Here is a 22,125-nt window from a genome sequence, read left to right on the forward strand (position 1 = left end):
TACTAGCTGCCAATAACACTTTGACCAAGTAAATATCTTCTCTCTGCGTATTATCCTGTGACAAATCACCCAGATACAGCACAACACTAGTCTTAAGTATCTCATAGCTTAGTATCTTCTTTATCTCTGACCATACATTGTCCCAATACTTACTTATTTTAGGACAATTCCAAAATATGTGTTCATGGTCAACATTTATACTTCCACATAACCTCCAGCATGATTGTTGTTTAGACTGCATTCTTGCTGTAATCTTTGGAGTTATGAAATATCTGGTAATATTCTTCCAACAGAATTCCCTCCACGTTCTAGAGCTTGTGGCCGTGCACTGTGTCTTACATATAATATTGTACCAGAATTATCAATGATTTTACAGAACCACTTATCATTTAAACAATTAGTCAAAGATACAGTATGTCAGATCAACGATCAGTGTCAAGATGACCCATGCACATGATGTTCCCAACAGAACTGGTGTCTATAAATATAGACAAGTAAGACGCGTAAACGAGGGAAGCGAACGAAGCTGTTGTGGCAGTCTGACACACACACACACACACACACACACACACACACACACACACACACACAGAGAGACCTCTGTATCGTTCCAATTTCAGTTGCCCTCTGGTGGCGGGCGGGTGGTGTTACAGCGTGACACAGACACAGACAGACAGTTTTGGCCAGCTTCTATAGTTAGTGCTCACTTCGTTCGCAATCAGCATATAAGACAGAGACATCAAATACCACTCCCCCATTCAGAACCCATGTCCAACAAACTACAGTCTGAAAGAGTTTAAACAGGAAACAGTAAAAACAGCAGAATGCAGATTACTAAATGCAATACCTTCAGATTAAACATAAAACATCACACTGCTCACTAGGCTGAAAGAACAACTGCAGCTCACCCCCACCTCACCCATTATATGTCCAAGTGTCTGCGAGGAAAACATACCCCAAAGGAGTGGGGACTAAATTATGAATTAATACCACCGCTAAGCCACTCACTTGTGTGGCTGGTAAATCAGTATTTAATCAAATAGAAGCCACTCCAAGCCATTATTCCCCACAATTCGCACCAACATAATCACATGCGAGTGAATCCAAGTTTGCAATAAACAATACATGTATACTATTATGTAAATATGTACCCACACTTATTTTCTTGCCAGGACTTATAAACCTTTAAAGCTTGTTGTAAAAGTGAACTGTCAGTTCTGTAGCATGGGAGCATCCTAAATGCTGTCACATTATCAGACAATTCAGCACATACAGTACAGGACCACAATGTCATACTGCCGTCCTCTCACTAGACATTGAAAACACACAATAAAGTTCCTGATCAGTCGCAGCTCGCTGCAAGGCTGTTAACTGTCCAGTTTTCTAATGTTGCAAACCACAGTTGTAGGATTCTGTTGCAAGTGGTTGCTCGCTGCGTTGCGTTGTTGTTCCTAATAGCAGTCAACTACCCTTCACTTACCACCAAAACACAACCTGACATTTGGCAACCAAACCCATCCCTAACCCATACATGATCCCAAACGAGGCTTCATCTTCATCTCACAAAAGATAAAGAAAAAAAGCATCAAGAGTCACTCACTCCACTCCACTACTAAGGCACTATGCTGCTGCAGTACATACGTTGTTGGAGATAACAGACTAGTGTGAGACTGGGAAATAGCAATGCCAACTTTAGCAAGCACATAGGAATGTTTTAATGAGCCCCATTAGTAAAACGGAGTCGTACAGCATCTTTATGCACATAATAAATAAAGGCTATATGTGGCTCAAGTGGAGGAAACATTGCATTGTGTTTACCTATTTGTGAGTGGCTTCTGTGGGGGGAATACTTTTTTGTGTACTACTGATAGTGTTTGTCATTCTGTCTCTGAGTTATGTGTGTTAGTGTTTTATGGATGGAGAGAGAGAGAGAGTGCCTGCCTGCGGTGTACCAAACGTAGCAATAGTAGCAAGCCACTAACAAGCTAATACACTCCAGCTGTGTCTTGCTCCACTAAATACTGGAGCTGAGCTCATTCTCTCTAGCTTAGCTCATATATTTCCTTCTGGAACTATAACTGATTCCAGACATCAATGTCCCATCCACATTCTATGGTATATGCCTATATGGATTGGTACCTGTGTCCTACACATGCTGTTGTGTTGATAGTGTGACTTTACATTGTTAGCATTCATCATTCAAATCAGCATTGCTAGCCACACAAGCTAAGGTTGCACACCTAATTTAGTCCGGGGGGGAGACGTTAGTCCGACAGTCTGACATACTGTACGTGGCCGGTTAAGACTCACCTGTGGCTCCGACATGCGTGGCCGGTTAAGACACATGCGTAACATGCGTGGCCGGTTACGACACATGCGTGGCCGGTTACGACACATGCGTGGCCGGTTACGACACATGCGTGGCCGGTTACGACACATGCGTGGCCGGCATTGGCCGCTAAAGACACATGCGTAACATGCGTGGCCGGTTACGACACATGCGTGGCCGGTTAAGACACATGCGTAACATGCGTGGCCAGTTAAGAGTAGACTCCCCCGTGGCTTCTGCGTGTGGTTTAGGGTTAGGTTAGGGTTTAGGACATAGTGTGGGAATATTCTTGCCCTCAAAGGGATGAATACCTTGGGACAGTATAATCTGTTTAAGTTTTGAAATGTAATACAATTGTTGCCAGTTGCCACATTGTTATTAATTATCACCACACCCCCAGTATGTACTAACTAAATAGTTAGGCCGTCTTTTAGCACAAGTACGTTCAATCAATATTGAATTGAACCTACACCTGCTTAAGGACTCGAGTGGCTGAACTTTGTGTCATGAATGTGAATGATTGGTTACTTTTATGTCATTTTCAGCCTCAATATGGTAGCGATGTCATTTGTTAATGTTAATTGTGAGATGGAGTGAGAAGATGGTGAGTGAAACAGCAGGGCTCTGTCAGCATCCCTCATGTGAAAATCAGTTGCCAGATTGGAGACTTGGAGTTAGGCCTGATTTATAACTTGTCACGACGCTGTCACTCACATAAAATAATGCTATGGGACCTGTTGTGTGAGCTTGTAGATTTGCTATTTTCAGAGAGTGACACCGCCGCAAGCCGGTGTATAAATGAAGCCTTATCGAGGAGGGATAGGAAGCTGAATGGGGGGGGGGGGGGTGCAGGCAGGCAGGCAGGCAGGCAGGCAGGGAGAGGGAGGCTCTTTCTATTTTTAGACCATGTGGCCTGTAAGGAGGAAGACTGAAGCATGCTCCAGGTTTGCACAATTTTGCACAACACGCATGCGCGCGCGCGCGCGTGTGTGTTGTGCTCACACACAAATTGTAGACTTAGCTCATAGTAGCTAAGGTAGGTCTTACAGTTTCATGTGATAGAACAAGTTAGTGGTTGCTGTAGTGTGATAATTAGCGGGGGGAGATGTACGGTATGCTTTCAACCTCAATTTCTTGAGGGACGCAAGGTGGTATTATTGAAGGGGAGAATCAACTGCAGTTAAGGAGTTTAGTCCATAGTCTGAACAGCTCTGTCTGTACATCTGACAGAGTGAGATTGTTGTGTGTGTGTGTGTGTGTGTGTGTGTGTGTGTGTGTGTGTGTGTGTGTGTGTGTGTGTGTGTGTGTGTGTGTGTGTGTGTGTGTGTGTGTGTGTGTGTGTGTTGGCTTTTCTGGTGTACATTTGGACATCTGTCAAAATGTGTATTTAGTTTGTGGTTCTTTTTCATGTTTTCACTGGAGTGGGGTAAAAGATGGATGATTAGCAAAATCCTTATTCGTGGCTGTGATCACTGTTGAGTCAAGGTAATTAACGTGACCATTATCTCTGTCTGTCTTCGTCTTTGTCTCCTGACAGCGGTAGATAATAGCCAACGCTTTCAGGAGACATGTTTTGCCTTTGCATTAACACCACAGCAAGTCCAGCAGATCAGCAGCTCTATGTGAGTCCAACCAAACACACTGCCCTGCCAGTGCACCATTTCAATGATTTATTGACTGACTGATGAATTAATTCATGAATTAATTATTCATAGCATATATATTAATTGTTTCTGAATTGCTTCATTAATATGCATCTATTTCTGTCATCATAGGGACATCTCGGGGACCAAATGTGACTTCTCAGTTCAAGTTCAGTTGCGGTTTTGCCTATCGGAGACGAGTTGTCCTCAGGAAGACCATTTTCCACCCAACCTGTGTGTGAAAGTCAATGGGAAGCCATGCAACCTTCCGGTAAGAGAAAGCTTTTCTCATTGTGGTCTGGCAAGGCTTCATTGAGTGCTACTTGGATGACCTCTTCCTGTAGGTCAACCAGGAAGTTACCTCTGCCATGGACTCCAACCGCAGCTTTCCAATTACATTTTTGAATTGCGTTTGTGTTTTTTTTGCCAGCAAGATAATATCCATGAATCAAAACATGTTTATGGGCCTGGGCCGTGGCTCAGCGGTCCAGGCACCATGGCTGGCAATCCAGTCTGGCAGTGTGCCGCAGGTTCGACTCCCGATCCCGACGGCCTTTACTGCATGTCATCCCCCCATCTCTCTCCCCATTTCCTGTCAGCCTACTGTCTGTCCCTCCATAAAAAATAAAGGCGAAAGCCACAAAAAAAACCCCCATTTAAAACATGTTTATGATTTGATTATAACCACACACGTCATACAAGTTTTAAAAGGCACATACATGTAATGGCTTCCCAATGAAGGGATCTAATTTATGTCATAAAACACAACATGAAACTATCTTAGACTTTTGTTAACCACAGCACGACCATATTTTCGGCATACATCGTAAACCCTGGCTGGTGAACGCATTGCAAACTCAGTTCTGGGTTTCAGAACTACCAATTATAGCACTCTGTAGGCATTTCCTTGATTTGTGGGTGTTGTCAATGGGCAAGAACAAAATGACTTAAGGCAATTGGATCAACATTTAACTAGTCATACCATCATGATGTACAACCAGACGAACCAATTCTAAATCAATCCCAGTGGAGAGTGACCATTTTATTTTTCAGTAAAGTAACGAAGTCCAGTTCTGATAAAAAGTAATTCAATAATGGTACAATATTTACTTCTTCAAGTGCAGCCATTGCTGTCGCAATTGCCAAAATATGGAGCTGTTTTTTTCAGCATAAACCACTCCTCGGCCAATTGGTCCGATTGCTGGGCTCAACCTATTCTATGTAAGTGTAGTGAAAACCGAGCTTGAGAAATTTAGGCTGGCCATGCAAAGCTCAATATTGTATTCATTTACAGAAGATACATTTTTCTGGTTGATAAATTCCTCACACAGACATTAAAAGACACAAATGTTGTATGTGATGATGATGCTCTTATGCAGTTCTGACTTCTGCTTAAATCTAATGTGTCTCTATCGTCTAGGGTTATCTTCCTCCAACCAAAAATGGCGTAGAGCCCAAGCGGCCCAGCCGGCCCATCAACATTACCTCATTGGTCAGATTGTCAACGACGGTCCCCAACACCATTGTGGTGTCATGGACGGCTGAGATCGGAAGAGTAAGAGGACCCACATTTGACACTTTCACATTTTATTCACAGCGACCTGTCTTGCTAATGGAGGATCAAATTATGTGTGTACATGTAATATGTGTCCACAGAGCTACTCCATGGCAGTGTACTTGGTGAAACAGCTAGCGTCCACAGTGCTGTTACAGAGGCTACGGTCCAAAGGCATCAGGAACCCAGACCACTCCAGAGCACTCAGTACGCACCATAATAAATCCTCTCAAAACTACACGCTATGCTACATTGTACATGTATGAAATGTACGGCTCACGATGAAGGAATCCGCCAGAGATGTTAGTTGGGTATCACAGCATGCAAGGTTTCACTGTATGGAACATTGCTATGTATCCATGGCTCTCTCAAAACACTGTGAATAGAAGATAGAACAAAAGCTAATAGAATATGCACATCATTTGGTTGAGGTGCGGGATTGAAAATAATATGAAGAAAAAGAATAAACCTGCACACTTGGTCAAAGCTTGACCTGATGAAGAGCCTTGGCTTGAAACGTTAAATTACATAATCTACATTGGAGCAGATGAGTGTGCAGGTTTTTCTTGTTCTTTTTCTTCATAATAGAAGATAGAACACATTTGCTCATTGTGTCTCAGAAAGTGGATATCTTGAATGCATTTGCAGAATTCCAAATTCTCTCCTAATGACCATTGTTGCTTTCAAAGAGGAGTTTTTCTTTTTGTTTTGAGAGTGAAGTCTGAGATAAAAGTAAAGCAGAACAGATTCACAGGAGGTGGTCTGGCTATTCGATTCTGTTCACTAATGTGTGTGTGTGTGTGTGTGTGTGTGTGTGTGTGTGTGTGTGTGTGTGTGTGTGTGTGTGTGTGTGTGTGTGTGTGTGTGTGTGTGTGTGTGTGTGTGTGTGTGTGTGTGTGTGTGTGTGTGTGTGTGTGTGTGTGTGTGTGTGTGTGTGTGTGTGTGTGTGTGTGCACACGTGCGCGTGGGTGTCTTCTGTCTATTACAGTCAAAGAGAAGTTAACAGCAGATCCAGACAGTGAAATAGCCACCACCAGCCTGCGAGTGTCACTCCTTTGTCCGGTAAAGAAGCACTCTGCTACTTAAAGGTGTTCTGACACGCCCCGAAAATATCATATATGATATGTTATGTACATAATGTGGTCTCAGTGAAAACGGTCTGTGTGTGCGCGCGGGTTGAGTTCGCCTCTCGACTGACTTTTTCTTGCACTCGACAATGGAAATGCTTTCTGAGAGTCACATCGCAGAATTAATCAAATGTAAAGGAGAAAACATTAGAACTTCTCTCTGCCCCTGAACAATATGAAATATAGCATGCCTTAGCCTACTGGTGGTGAACATTTACAATTTCTGATTTTCTGTTTTACACTACACATTACCATAACCATACTCTTTTACCGTATTAAGGTATTCAATGTCTGACCAACATGGTTCTATTATCCCAAAGGCCTTCTCCTCTGTCCATTATTGTAATCATATCAGAGTGTTTGGACCTTTTGGATATGCTACAAGACAACAAAATGCTAAAAATAGCATGAAACAGCACCCGGGAGCAGTATGGGTTGGCGCCCCAGCCTGTGTCTTCCGTGAGGAAGAAGCCCAACAAACCCACAGTGAGGCCTTTAGGAGGGCCATTCAAGCCTCAAGCGGAGCCTGCGGCACCACCAAGGGCAAGGTGGAGCCTGCGGAACCGTTGCGGCTCGAGAATCCACCATTCCTGAATAAAGTGCCTGGTGCTGGGAGTCTGGTGCAACGCACAGGGCCTGACCTGGTGAGAGCAGGAGTGGACCTGGTGAGACGTAGGAGGGGCCCGGACAGGAGTCAACCCACAGAGCCTAGTCCTTCCACGTGCCAGAATGGTACCTCCCAGTCCCGGCATAGTAGTTCAGGAGGAACGGATTGTGTGGCCCTGGTTTTTCCCTAATGGGACTGATCGAGGGTAGCTACTGGGACGTAAGTCGGGACTTGATCACCCCGGCTGGGTCACCTGAGTGAGGGGTATGATGTTGGGAGACCCGAAACCCTGATGACCTTGGGATACATCACTGAGGATACGTCCCAGGTGCATCCATGTATGTATGTATTTTGTTTTTTTGGTTCATAAAATGGGTCCTAGAAATGTTCTAGTAGCATTCACCCACCAAATAATGACATTGCGGAGTAGCCTGGCTTGTCCTGAAAAGTCAAAATAATATGTGGCATTTCTGGCTGACAGTGGTAGTGACTATGTGATCAGCCTACAAAGCCAGTGAAGACAGTGGAAAAAATAGCATAGGGTTCAAAGGGTTGAAGGAATGTTGTGTAAAAGTCAAGAATGAAGCCGATTTGTCCTTTTAGCAAATATCTGTCTTTCTTTCATTTGACTGTGTTCCTCCAGCCTGTACTCATGCTGTGTTCTTCTGCCTGTACTGTGCTGTGTGGCACACCTCTATATATACCCTTATCTTCCATTCCCTGTGTGTGTGTGTGTGTGTGTGTGTGTGTGTGTGTGTGTGTGTGTGTGTGTGTGTGTGTGTGTGTGTGTGTGTGTGTGTGTGTGTGTGTGTGTGTGTGTGTGTGTGTGTGTGTGTGTGTGTGTGTGTGTGTGTGTGTGTGTGCGCGCGTGTGTGTGCGTGTGCGTGCGTAGCTTGGGAAGATGCGTCTGATGATCCCATGTAGGGCTCTGACATGCTCCCACCTACAGTGCTTTGATGCCACGCTGTACATCCAAATGAATGAAAAGAAGCCCACCTGGGTATGCCCCGTCTGCGACAAGAAGGCTCCCTATGAGCACCTCATCATCGATGGGTACGTCGGCTAGTACACTCTACCAACATTTACAGTAGCTAGGTATAGATAATTCAGTTTTTGAAGATTTCTATCGAGATTCTTTGTTTGTTTTAGTTTTTATGTACCGGCATTATCACCAAAATGGCACAGCGCAGTTAGCGTAGCTGTACTATATTGCTTATGTTCCTCAGTATCACAAATAGGAGCCTGGCAGTGGCCATTGCCAGTGATGGAAGAAGTACTCACATGTTTTACTACTACTAAAAGTAATAATACTGGAATGTGTATAATAATCTTGTTACATGTAGTCCCACATTAAAAATGTACTTTAGTATCAAAAAAGTGAAAGTACTCATTGTGCAGAATGTCCCATTTCGCAAGTTCAAAATCGACGTTTTCAAATAATTGTAGTGTAGTAAAAGTGCAACATTTGCCTCTGAGATGTAGTGGAGTAGAAGTAAAAGTATTGAAAATGGCAAATAACTCCAGTATTTTCCTAAAAATTGTACTTAAGTACAGTATTCGAGTAAGTAAATGTACTTAGTTACCTTACACCACTGGTTGTCGCACCACCCTACATCCTGCATGTGTCTGTCTGTACCCTGTATGCTTGTGTGGGTGGATCTGCGGTGCATGTACCAGTACCACTGTGTGACTATGTCCGTCCACAGGCTTTTCATGGAGATCCTGAACAGCTGCATGGACTGTGACGAGATCCAGTTTAAGGAGGATGGCAACTGGGCCCCCATGAGGTCCAAGAGGGAAGTGCAGGAGGTGTCCTCTGCCTCCTACAATAACGGACTGGATGGTGAGACAACCAGCTGGGTAGATTTCTTTTAGTAGACAAACATTATAAATTGCTTTTTGGTATCTTACCTTGTGTTATTATGTATTAGAGATGCACGGATGGACTTTTTCGACACCCAAATCCGTGTCTACATGTTCATTATCCATCTGTCATCCAACTGCGTTAATTATATCATCCTATTTATTAAAAACATTATCAATTTAGGCAGTGTGTAAGTCCCTGTATTGTTCTTGTTGCCCTACTTTATGATTTAGTGCAGATAAAGACTTGCTAAATAAAGACAGATAAATTGTATCATGCGTATAATATACCGTCCAGTTGCTAGGATCACATGTATATGGATCATTCAATCTCAGCAGGGCAGAATGAGGACACAAGCAAAAAGGAAAGAAATGTTCATCCCCCTCCCTTTCTCTCTGTTTATGCATGACAACTGTACCGCGTGCTGCACTCTGTCTCCATAGTAACAATCATATCTCTGACAGTCGCCACAAGTCTACATGCGTCTGTGTGTGTGCTGTATAATCCATAGTCAACCTTACAATAGCCTTTCCATTTTTTTCCCCCCTGTGATAAATATTGCCTGCTATCACGAGATTGCATTTGATAATACATGCTCATTAGTCATTACCCAGTGGTCGAAAAAGTACACAAATGCTTTACTCAAGTAAAAGTATCAATACTGCAATGCAGAAATACTCTGTTACAATTAAAAGTCCGGTATTCAAAATGCACTTGAGTAAAGGTACAAAAGTATTTGTATGAAAATTTTGAAAATAGCCGATCTACATGTTCACAATGCGTCGCAATGCGACGCATTGTGAGCTTGTAGAGTGGCCATTTTCAAAATGCCGAAATGTTAATGTATGTTTTGTAATAATAATCAAAATCTACAAAGTAACTAGAAACTAAAGTGTTCAAATAAATGTAGTGGAGTACAATATTATGATCTGAGATGTAAAAATATTGGAAATTGAAGATACTCAAGTAAAGTACAAATACCTCAAAATTGTACTTATGTACAGTACTTGAGGACATGTACTTGCTACTTTCAAGTTTCCACCACTGTCATTACCTCAACGTGCCCTCCCCCGTTTCCACGCTCCAGGTTCATGTCGGACATCGGCAGAACTGGAGCAGCGTAACTCGTCATCGTCCAGTCACAACGGCGGCGGCAGCAGCAAGAAGGTGCAGGTGATTGACCTGACGTTAGACAGCTCCTCAGAGGACGAAGACCAGGACTCGTCGCCTCCACCGCCGCCCGGCCCAGCGCTGCCTCCTCCACCCAAAAGGAGCTGCCCTTCCTTGTCACCCGCGCCATCGCCCGTAATGAACAAAGGGTGAGCCGTGCCCCGACACTGTATACATGGTCAAATCTCAGAGTTGAATTAACACAAGTTTCTTGTACCAACAATGGACAGTGCACTGACCATATTGTTGCCGATTCAATTCCGGTCTTTCACCCTCTCTGCCTTCAGCTTCTTGTCTTTATACACTGGGAAACTCTTCGCTCTGTATGGTGGTGTTTCCGAGCCAATCACAGCGATGGGCAGGATTGAACCAACAGAGTTTTCAAACCTCCACAGTGTGCATTTGAACTAGTTATGAGATTAATATGGTTTTCAGTGTACTGAATCATTCAACAATTTACAATTTACAATTTAGGCATTTAGCAGACGCTCTTAATCCAGAGCGACTTACATTAGGCAAGAACAAAAGTATGGGAATACATATACACATATATAAAATGCATTTATCAAGAAACATGCGTAAGCTAAGAACGTAACTAGAACATATCTATATAATGACACTATACATATTAACTATACATATATACTATACTATGCTATACATATTTACTATGATGTGCTATGACTACATACAATGCAATTATTGTGCTGTCTACATGACATGCTATAAGTCTGTTTCAAATGCTATCTAAGTCTAAAAAGTGCTATCTAAGGGGGTAGGATAAGTGCTATGGGCCATGATGGAGTCTGAAAAGGTGGGTCTTCAGACTACGGCGGAAGATTGGGAGTGATGCTGCAGTTCTGATTGCAACGGGGAGTGCATTCCAGTTTTGGGGCCAGAAGGGAGAAGAGTTTGGGACGTGTGGAGCGTTGTCCCGGCGTTTTTAGTACAGTTAACTAAAACGTTTCGGGTCAACCGATTCGTTCAGTTCGTACAGTGCTTGGCTGCATGGCGACCCTTCTCTAATTGTCTTGACGTGTCTTTCTCCACTCGTCTTCAGAGTGTTAAACCTGCATCACCAGGCGTCCCCTGTGAGCCGGACTCCCAGCATGCCGTCTGTAGACACAAGCTACATCCCCCCTGTCCCCTCTCTTATCCAGGACTACAGATCCTACTACCATACCCCCAATGATCTGTCAGGTAATGCACACACACACACACACACACACACACACACACACACACACACACACACAGAACCAGTAGTGATCACATGGCCAGTGTAATATAAATAAATAAAAAGTTGTTCCGATCCAGTCCACTCTATGTTCTACACTTCACTTCCTTAAACGCAGTCTTAAGTGATATCTTTTTTATTTTTAGTAACGAGAAAATACATTTTCAGATAGGTTGCCAAAGAGAACCCATTCATCGGCTTCAATCTTATATTAAATTGTTCCAATTCAGCATTTGTCTGCCAATTGATTCGTTTCCATCGACACTGTATCCTATATGAGTTCTCTCTCCTGATTGGATGAAATGTAACACTTCAAACACTTATTTTAACAACGTAAATAAATACATAAATAATAAATACAAAATATAGCTGCAAGCAGCGATAAGGCGGTACCAAGAAAGAAGACAATACGCAATAAGAACAATATGCACAAATAAGAATCATGGGCTGAGTTGTCAGTACCCGGATTTGAACACACAGCCTTGTGGTCAAAGGGCAAGAGCTCTACTGACTGAGCTACACGGAGACAATCAGTTACTCCATTGTAAACAGCAAAATCATAAGCATTTTTCAAACTGCTCAAAATGGCGGAAAATCTGAGGGCAGAGCTTGATGGGTATTTTCTTACATTATGATTTATTGTTTCATATTTTATGTTCACATCTTATTACTATGTTAAAAAAGACCTTGTAAATCTTCTTGTATCTGGTGAACAGGACTGCCCTGTCACACAGTGATGTCATATCAATATTTGCGTGTGTATTAATTCCACTATCAGCTGTCGCCCACTCCAGATTGTCATTGTCATTATACCAAAAGGGAAATAAGATTAAATGGAGAAACATGGAGACCAAGAAAGAAGACAATACGCAATAAGAACAATATGCACAAATAAGAATCATGGGCTGAGTTGTCAGTACCCGGATTTGAACACACAGCCTTGTGGTCAAAGGGCAAGAGCTCTACTGACTGAGCTACACGGAGACAATCAGTTACTCCATTGTAAACAGCAAAATCATAAGCATTTTTCAAACTGCTCAAAATGGCGGAAAATCTGATGGTGGAGCTTACTTGTCAAAGTGACCGATGTGTTCCCGATGAGTCAAGGAACATGTGGAAAAAGTGCCATGAATTTTGGCCAAACAAAGCACGAGTTATGCCTGTTCAAAGGTTTCATTTTCATAACATTGCTATAGCGCCCCCCTTTGGCCAATTGGAGTAAGACTGCTTTCAGTGCTATTTGGCATGACCCTCTACTATACTGTAAAGTGATATAAGCTGCATGTACGTATTAGAGGCAGAAGAAGAATTTCCACAAACCAGCAATTTTCATTGGCTCATAAAAACTTCATTTTTTCACTTAAAATAGGTCCAAAGTTCACGTGAATACTTTTTTGTGCAATACTTTTTTGATCCTGGGAGGAGATACATTTTAACTGGTTTTCATATAATTCAAAATGGCGGCTGTACTACAGGTCAAAAGTCAGAACACGAAAGTTGTTCGGCATGAGGAGACACATATGTGTATCAAAGTGTCATCATTTGTCACCAGTCACCACTGGAGCTGATGATGACACCCTGTCACTCCTGGTCCAATGGCCACTGACCACCAGCACACCAGTCCAAAAGCAGAAGATGTACAAATATTTATACTCTTAATGATTTATGTTGATGAAATGAATGAAATTAAATGAAATCTATATTTACCCAGGGTATCTGGGCTAAGCTCAAGAACTTGTTTCCAGCCAGGCCCTGCTCATAGAACACATTTCATCGTAGTGGTTGATGCCTTGTTCAAGGGCATTTCAGCGGTGGTAATTTTAACGTGTCGGACGGCTGATTCGAACTGGGAACCTTCCGGTATCTAGACCGCGCCGCTATCCGCTCGGCCACCGCTGCCGCTGATCCTCAATGCAATCTTTGTTTGATTTACAGATTTGAACTTCTTCTCTTTTCTTCAAGGTGACAACCAGCAGGTATGTCTGTCTCTTTAACAGTTTTAATGCCGTGATTAAACAATCGTGTTCCAGAACTCCCTGCTGTGTTTTCACTAACCTTTGAAGAGCCACTGCACCGACTTGATAGTTGCTTGTCATGAGAATCCACTTTAAAACGGAGTAATCGCTTGTCGTAGTGTTCAAAAATATTCCAAAGTGCCGATCACAACAACAGAGCGGAGGAAGAACCCACCCGCACCGCACCACCGCCGCCATTGTAATGCATTGGGACTCAATTTCCCTTAATCGGTTGTGAATGAAACATCTCCAGATGTAATGTGAGCATTCTCACCAACTTTACTAGACAAGAGTTAGGCTACAGGTCATAAGGAAGATGTGATTCGATTTAGATGCTAATTAGAATTTTCGATTGTTATACTTCATGATTATTTGTTTCACTACTGTTATCCCAGTGACCATGGCTTATTCAGTGTCATTACATAGACCTTAATGCCTAGCAACATGCGTGTCTGTAGCAAGTTCCGGCTTACTGTTACAGTACATTAAGAATACACTGAGAGTTCCTTAGAATGAAAGCTAAAATATTTGCATCAGTAAATGCTGGATTCAAATGAGCTAGTGCATTTTCCCACTAGCTAACGTTTATTTTCCTCTGGCGCCTTTTTTGGTTTTGATGGCTTTCTAAAGATAGGACAGTAGAGACAGGAAACTGAAGGCAAAGATGGGAAATGACAGACAGCGGGTCTCCAGATGGACTCCTACTGGGGATGTTGTGATTGTGGTTGACACTCTATCTACTAGTGCGCCTCATTAATGGATCTTTAGTTACAAGGACTTCTCGATTCCGCATCCACATTTAAAACATAGCTGCCCTCTCACATTATTATTTGACTTTGATAATTATTATTTGACTTTGATAATAACAACTTTGAAAGCCAATTACGGCCGAATGGTATGGGCAATCAAATTTCTATCAAAAAGCTCATGTGTACCATTTTTGGGAGATTTGGACAAAATCTGTAGGAGGAGTAGCAAAAAGTGGATTTTGAACTAAATTCAAAGTGCCGGAAAATCTCGTTAGACACAAATGGGTGTGGACTGTATTGGCGAGTTGCGTCATGATCTAAGCGTGCCAAAGTTTTGGGGTTGCCAAATAAATAAATATAGGTGAACAAACACTATAATGTGTTGCCCACTAATAAGCATGGGCATGTAGCCCCCTACAGACGGCTGTATTTACAGGATTTTCGGCAGATGTTGAGACAATATTGTTACATGATTGGTCAGTCAACTGGTTTGACTAGCAACAGACTAGCCAATCGCAGAGCTCTCGTCCCTCCAGGCTATGGGATGTAAATTGTCAGGCTATGTTTTATTAATGCTTGATATAGAAGGCATATTTGCGACCGCAGGTTCCCGTCAGTTAGTTAGTTAGTTAGTCCGTCCGTCACCCCCAGGCATGACTCGTGACATCACGTGACATCATCAGGTATGGAGAGATCCCTGATGTCATCAATATTAACAAGGAAGGGACAGAGAACATCTCTTCCCCTCTCTCTCTCTCTCTCACATGCACGCGCGCGCGCACACACACACTACTGAGTACATATAGGAGAATCGTAGATAATCACTTTTGTGAAATGTAGCAATTTTATTTTATTTTAGAATTGTACATATTGAACAATAATACAGTTTAATTATAGTCTATCATTCACACCACACACAATGAGCTATGGGAAACATGTTGTGTTTTGTTTTGTCGAATATCGATACATTCTCATTGAATCTTTCCGAAGCCAAGCCACTGACCAGCGTTGAGCTCAGCTCACTGGTGTTTACTACTCTTTCCAGCATTACAACATGGTGATGGCAGCCGCAGCGGCTGCCTCGGCCTCTGACGACCATGAGCTGCTTCTCAACCGCTTTCTGCCCTACGGCACGTCTTCGTCCGCCTCCCAGCTGTTCCTGGACCAGTCGGGAACCTCCTCAGCCGCACCGACAAACGGGGGTGGCAGCAGCAGCTCGGGCAGCAGCAGCAGTCTGGTGTCGTCCAGCAGCCTCCGGGACACTCACTCCACACATTCATCCTCTCACTCCGTCACTCACTCTGTCACACACACACACCCTGGTGTCGTAGCGACCCGCAGCAGCACTGAAGCAGCGGCTATTTATGGCGGGATACCTGATGTCATATCATTGGACTGACCCGCAGAGAGGACACAGACGCTCCACTGGATCGAGCTGTGAAACTAGACAGTCCTGTCGAACAATTGAACAGGACGCGGTCGTGGCGAACTCGACTGACCCAGTGACAGGCCGCAAGGTAAAGTTGTGTTCCAGAGACTAGACCGGTCCAAGTTATCAAACTGAAATGTAGGGCGAGTTCTTGAAACTGTGTGCCGAGACTGCCTCAAGAGGAGCATTGTAGTCTAAATGGTTGCTGTGGATGCACCCTCAACTACACTGACTTGGGTTTAAAAGGGTAGAGTTTTGGACATTGTTTATATGCTGATCAGCAACCTGTCCAAAGTACGAGGCTTTACAGTATCTATGAAGTTGCTTCTCTAAAGGCTGTACCTAGATCAGTGCTATGCTGGCACCTTGCACAAACTGCAAGGATGCTAAAATATGGAGGAGGAACGCACTTTTTTTCTTTGTTTTTTAAATGAAAATGAGGAGTGACGCCGTGTACAGAGAACAAAATATATTTTCCTCTTTTACTTTTTTATATTAATTTGAGACATTTTCAGTCAAGTGATATGCTTCTATTGCTATTTTAAAGTGGAAAATAAGGTTTTCCCCCCCAGCTTATAGCCTACATATGCCTACAATGCCACGTACAACAACTTTAGTTCTCCTTTGGCTATATCCTATTCCAGTGTAACATTGCATTACCTCTCAATATGAAATGTATTTTAATTCTTCACCTCTCTGTTGCTCACTCGCTTGCTCTCTTCCACTCTTTCTTTGTTCCGTTTCATGTTTAAGGTATAGTATTTCTGTTTGTGTTTTCCAATGAGAAAACCTTTTCAAAGCTCGACTGTACTGTTTATTCACGTACTACTAATTCTATTCATGCTTTTAAGTTATGTATGATATTTAAACTGTTATTATATGCATTCCCTTACACCTTCAGGTTGATGTTATGTGGAGTGTGTAGATCGATATCAGCCATTTCTGGTTTGGATTTTAATTTTAAATTGTTTCACTCTTTTGACTCCCAAACCCTTACAACATCTCTTTTGCTGTCACTGGTTTTGCAGAATTTGGTGATAATCACATATTTGTTCAATGTTCAATTGTACATGCCATTTCCAAGCTTTTAGTTGGATGAATAATATTTATCTTTTTTGCACAATGCCAAAAATGACACATGGTACAAAAACCATAACGATATTCTGAGTGCAGTTGAGTCTGTGTGCGACTGTTTTCAGCCCACTTCTGTTGTTTCAGTTGGTCATTTCTGTGACACCGGCATTCCAACGTGCTCATCACTAAACCTGTCTCTAACCCTAACCCATTACTAAACCTGTCTCTAACCCTAACCGCACGCAGAAGCCATGTAGTCAGAATGGTGGTGCGTCGGAATGCCACTCTGTTCCCATTTCGGTGTCTGTTGGGAAGTGTCACTTTTAGAGTACCGGTACATTAATTTTTTGCCTGGAGCTGGAAAGAAATCTTCATGGCAGTTGATCTGTTCAGGCATGGGTAGACTTTAAGGGAGACGGGCCTCCATAAGATTTGTTCCAGCTATCCCGGGACTGATGACCAAATTCAACTAGTGCCTGCCAGTATGCATGCTGAACAGCATGCTTTTAAACAGATAGGCAGTACTATTTTTAAAGTCTAAAATAACATATTCAGTGCACAACCACCTTCACACTCCGGTACATCTGTTGCAGGTTACATCATCAGAGTAGGCTTTGATATACAGAAGACTTCGATTGACTTCAAATAGCTTTTACCTTTGGGATACATTCTCTTTTGAACAATGAGAAGAAAGCTAGTAAATCCCACCATCTCTCATTTGATCAACGTGAAAGGTGGTGTGGGAGGTCTTGTCCTAGACTGAACAAAAAGCCAGCTGGTTAAAAATACAAGACTTTTGTCTGGAGTGTAGCTCAACGACTTGAAACTGCTAAAGTGATATTGATATTTTCGGTAACTTATTGTTTTAGTCACCTACAGGTTGGAAAATACAGGGTTTGCTTGAACTGAATGTGTATACAGGGATCAAGACTAATGACTGTGGTGTAGAAAGTCATCTCAAATATTAAGTCTAACCCAAATAGATTCAGTACTGACTAATTATGCTGTTGACGTTGACAGGATAACCTTTTGCCCTAACAGAAAGTTTCAAACTGTAAATAACCACTATTTTGTGGGCTTCTCTCCCTTAATTCTTCTCTCCCTTAAATCGTTAGCTAAATTTCACTAAACTGGTTGATGATAGAAAATGTAGTAAACGGGATGGTATTTCTTTTGTAGGCTAACCCCGAATTTACCTCCGCCATGGGATCTACCTGCACATCTCCAATGGAGTTTTTTGCATTGGGTTTTTGGATAAATTAAGAAAGCTCTGTAGCTACAATCTGGTACTCATTAACGAATAACACTTATTTATTTTATTTTATTTTAACCGATCTGTATGGTAAAGTATGTTAATACTATATAATTGGAACATTATCTGCAGTGGTTAGAGGTGGTCTCCCCAGCCTCTTGTGGCCAGTCTGGTCCCAGGCTAGACTCCCTACTTTTTTTTTTTAAATATCTTTTTTGCCTTTATTGATAGGGTACAGTAAAACATGTGGCAAAGGCCGACGGGCTCGAGACTCGAACCCGCGACACGCCATCAGGCTGGATTACCGGCCTAGGTGCCTGGACCGCTGCTCTGGTGTCGGGTAGGATACCTACTGATTGATAATGTCAATTAAGTTATTGAGCAGACAGCGCACCAGATTGAACACTATATGCACTGCCATCTTTACTGTAGTTAGTACATGTTTGTGATAATTACCTAAAAACATTGGAAACCTGGCGAGAGATCTCATTGTGAACCACACTTCTGGGTTTTAGGACTTTAAACTGTAGCACTTATTGGCCAACCAAAAACTGAATGGATGTGTCCAAGGAAAGGGTCTTGGCTTCTTACCTAGCATCCTCGTCTATAAAACCTGTTCATCCTCCTTGCCACTCTTATCCGTCAGCCCAATGCAAAGTGACAAAGGTTTGCATAGTTGAGCCGCAAAATGTCAAACTTCAATATCAATTTACATCAATGTCTTACATTATCTAAAACTTAATGCAGGAAGGTATATGGCTTGAGACAAACTTGCAATCATTGTGATTCATCTATGATGAATTGTTGAGAGGTTATGTACATGTGTAAATCGATAATTTACCTTCTTGACCTTGACACAAATTGCACCATATGTTAGATATTGAGTTAGAGATGTATGTAGAACTACTATCACTTTGCGGCTCAATTAATAAGTTGGGAGCTTTGTAGCCAGCCTCCAATGGAACCCTTGTTTAAACAAAATGCTCACGCAAAATGTATCTTTCCCTCACTCCCTCTTTTTCTCTCTTCCTCCTTGTTCATAATTTATCATCTGATCTGCTTTTTATGGGCACCAATCCAAGTTTCTAATTGGTTTTAAACCTTTAAAACAGGTCATTATGGTTGTATATTTCCTCTTCCTGTAGTGCAGTATTTTATTTATTCTCATACCGTATATAATTTTTTTTACACGTTTGATATCTGTGTGTGTGTGTGGCTGACTGGCTGTGTGCGTGCGTGCGTGTGTGTGTGTGTGTGTGCACTAGAACGCTAGAAACCGTCACTTAGGATATGTTAAAACAATGTCATATCATTTTTTATGATTTTATTTAATGTTCTCTATTGGTTTTTGCCCACTGTTTTCACAAAGTAGTGTTTTTTTGTCATTCATATTTGTCACAGGAATATTTATATGTATTGTTTTGGGAGATCTGCTACTGTATGATAACATGACATGATCATAATTCATAACAGTCCTAACCCTAAAAGCCACAATTCAAAAATGTATGACCAATATTTGGGACTAGATAACCCTGGTTTATGAATGCATTTGATCACAACTATTTATTTGAATTTGTTTTCTCTTGTGCACGCCTTGATACAGTGCAACAGGTATAGTTGTGTACCTGCATGTGGTCGTCTTGGTCACAGATGAAGTGAGAGTGCAGACCATGTTGAATGTGATTCCTTTGAACTCTACATATATATTAGGGTCTACACGGAATGGCCTTATTGTTAGTTTCTCTATCCCAACCTGTATGTTCATGGTAGCACCCACCACACCCCTTGGTTTATTATTGTCTGCTTACCAGAAAAAAAAATCTCCCCTCTCTTTCACCTTTAATACTGGTTTCTGTAAGAACATTTCAGGTTGGAGCCAGGAGAATTGTCTTAAGTATTTGCGTTCAAGCGTGTTTTTTGTCAGTGATAACTGTTGTCAGATAATAGATGAGTAGAGGACCACAGGACTGTCCGTTGTCATCTTAACCACTATCCAACCTTACTCCACACAGACATACCCACAGGTGTATTCTGAGTAATGTGCAATGTATTTCACATTGGAGGTGCCTGATTGGTCACGTCTGTACAATACAAAGTTAATTAAATTACACACTTATTCTATGCTTACCATGATAATTTGTTCTAAATCTACACAAGCAAAGTTAATGAACACAATGCAGCTCAATTAGATGCCAATGTCATGATGTCTCACCTTGGATAAAGGGAACTGTTAATGTGTATATTGTATCTGTGGGAAACTGAAATTGTCCAAACGTGGGAGTTTGATGTCTGTCTGTATGTTTGTATGTGTTCATTCAGAACAAGAGAAGAAATTAACTTATATATTTTTAGAAAATGAAAACTGTACTGTAAAAAAATATATACTTGGCCATTATAGAGTCCCATTTTAGGTAAATAATCTCAACGTCGGACTCTAGTCTACATCTGCACTCACTGCCTTAAAGTCACAGGTTCTGTTTTCATAGCTCCAACTGAACAAATTCAAAAGGCTTCAAAGAGGGCAAAGATAAGACGGTGTACAGTAGACCATTGTCGGTTTGTAAAAAAAAATATTTATTACCTGCATTGAAAGAAATTGTTTACTTACTGAATGTTACCTGTTTATGTAGAAAAGTTTAGATGTAATAAAATGCATTCTGTTATTTCTGTCATCGTCTTGCTTTTCCTGCTCCTTTTGGCAGATCATGCATTGAAACTTGATCATCAAGGTACAATCACACATTTACTATGCCGCCAATCCGACCGGTATGTATGTATGTATGTATATATATATATATATATATATATATAGAGAGAGAGAGAGAGAGAGATTCTGTTGTCCCGAAAAATGGTAATTGGTGCATTTATATAGTGCCTTTATCCAAGGCGCTTTACAGAGATTGTGCATTACATTCACCCATTCACACACACATTCATACACCGATGGCAGCGGAAACCATGCAAGGCACCAACTAGCAATTAGGGGTTCAGTGTCTTGCTCAAGGACACTTCGACAGTAACTCTGGGGGAGCCCGGGTTTGAACTGGCAACCTTGCGGTTACCATCCAGGCACTCTACCCCTGAACCACCCCTGCCGCCACCGTGCCCCCGAAGCACCAATCCAATCGATATGCCCATATATGGGCATCTACTGATGACATTAGAGATCTCCATATATGGGCACAAAAGAGACAGATAGTACACCCACAACTAGGTGATTAGGCGCGACAAAAAATCGCTCATGGCAGGATTCTTTTCCTGGTTTTTAGACAGCTGGTGGATGGAAATGAAGCTCCACCCACGCAGGAAAAAGCCGCGTCGGCCAGAAAACCAAAACACTTTGCCCAGGCGTCTCTTCCGGGTTTTTAGACAAATGGCGGATGGAAATGAAGCTCCACCCACGCGGCAGAATGCCGCGGGGGCAAGTGTTTCCAGGAATCTGGCCGTTGGGGGGAGAGGGGCAGCAATCAGCAATCAAACACAAATGTTTGGTCAAACCATGTGACTACCAAAAGTATTGAGGCGGCCATCAAACACAGACAAAACACAGAACATGCGTTTGATACGTGTGTATGAGGCCTGACAAAGCCCTCAACATATGACTCGGACATATCGGTCGCATTGGCCTCTAATAGGATACCAATATATTCAGCATGTCTAGTGTCTACGTGTATATAGCCCGTCTCCGGACCCCCCGGGTTGAGCTCCTTTGGACCTACCGCGTAGGGTCCGGTATCACCGGCTTCAAGCGACATGCGATGCAATCTGATTTACCCTGACTTACCCCTCTGCTGCGGTGTGGGTGTCACGCTGACATATTCAAAAAGAAGCATATGAACGCTATAGGAGACAACGAACCTTCTGACCCCCCCCCGCGAACGGCTCAGAAGCCGTTAAGTATTTTTAATGTTTGTACGACCGTTTTGGCAGCTCTGAAATTCTCTCTTCGGTCCCTCCTTGTTGACATCTCGGTTGGCTAGCTGCGCCTACGAGGCGCGTAGGGAGGCGCAGCTAGCCAACCGAGAGGCTGGAGGCGGTACAATGGGATGTCAACAAGAGAGAATTTCAGAGCTG

General features: G+C 42.4%; 1 protein-coding gene across 3 annotated transcripts in view; it reads left to right on the forward strand.

The window, feature by feature from the left end:
• Positions 1-20,706, forward strand: part of LOC306920972 (E3 SUMO-protein ligase PIAS1-like) — a 50,787-nt gene extending 30,081 nt beyond the window's left edge. For all 3 annotated transcript variants that reach the window (XM_079497994.1, XM_079497995.1, XM_079497996.1), the window contains 11 exons: positions 3,867-3,951; positions 4,105-4,243; positions 5,393-5,527; positions 5,629-5,734; positions 6,516-6,589; positions 8,154-8,314; positions 8,968-9,104; positions 10,213-10,444; positions 11,356-11,495; positions 13,468-13,508; positions 15,342-20,706. In XM_079497994.1, the coding sequence (XP_079354120.1) occupies positions 3,867-3,951; positions 4,105-4,243; positions 5,393-5,527; positions 5,629-5,734; positions 6,516-6,589; positions 8,154-8,314; positions 8,968-9,104; positions 10,213-10,444; positions 11,356-11,495; positions 13,468-13,508; positions 15,342-15,695 (1,604 nt within the window). In that variant the 3' untranslated portion in view covers positions 15,696-20,706. The remainder of the gene's footprint in view (positions 1-3,866; positions 3,952-4,104; positions 4,244-5,392; positions 5,528-5,628; positions 5,735-6,515; positions 6,590-8,153; positions 8,315-8,967; positions 9,105-10,212; positions 10,445-11,355; positions 11,496-13,467; positions 13,509-15,341) is intronic.
• The last annotated feature ends 1,419 nt before the right edge of the window (positions 20,707-22,125 follow it).

This window comes from Electrona antarctica (genome assembly GCF_951216825.1).
Source record: "Electrona antarctica genome assembly, chromosome: 3".
Taxonomy (NCBI): domain Eukaryota; kingdom Metazoa; phylum Chordata; class Actinopteri; order Myctophiformes; family Myctophidae; genus Electrona; species Electrona antarctica.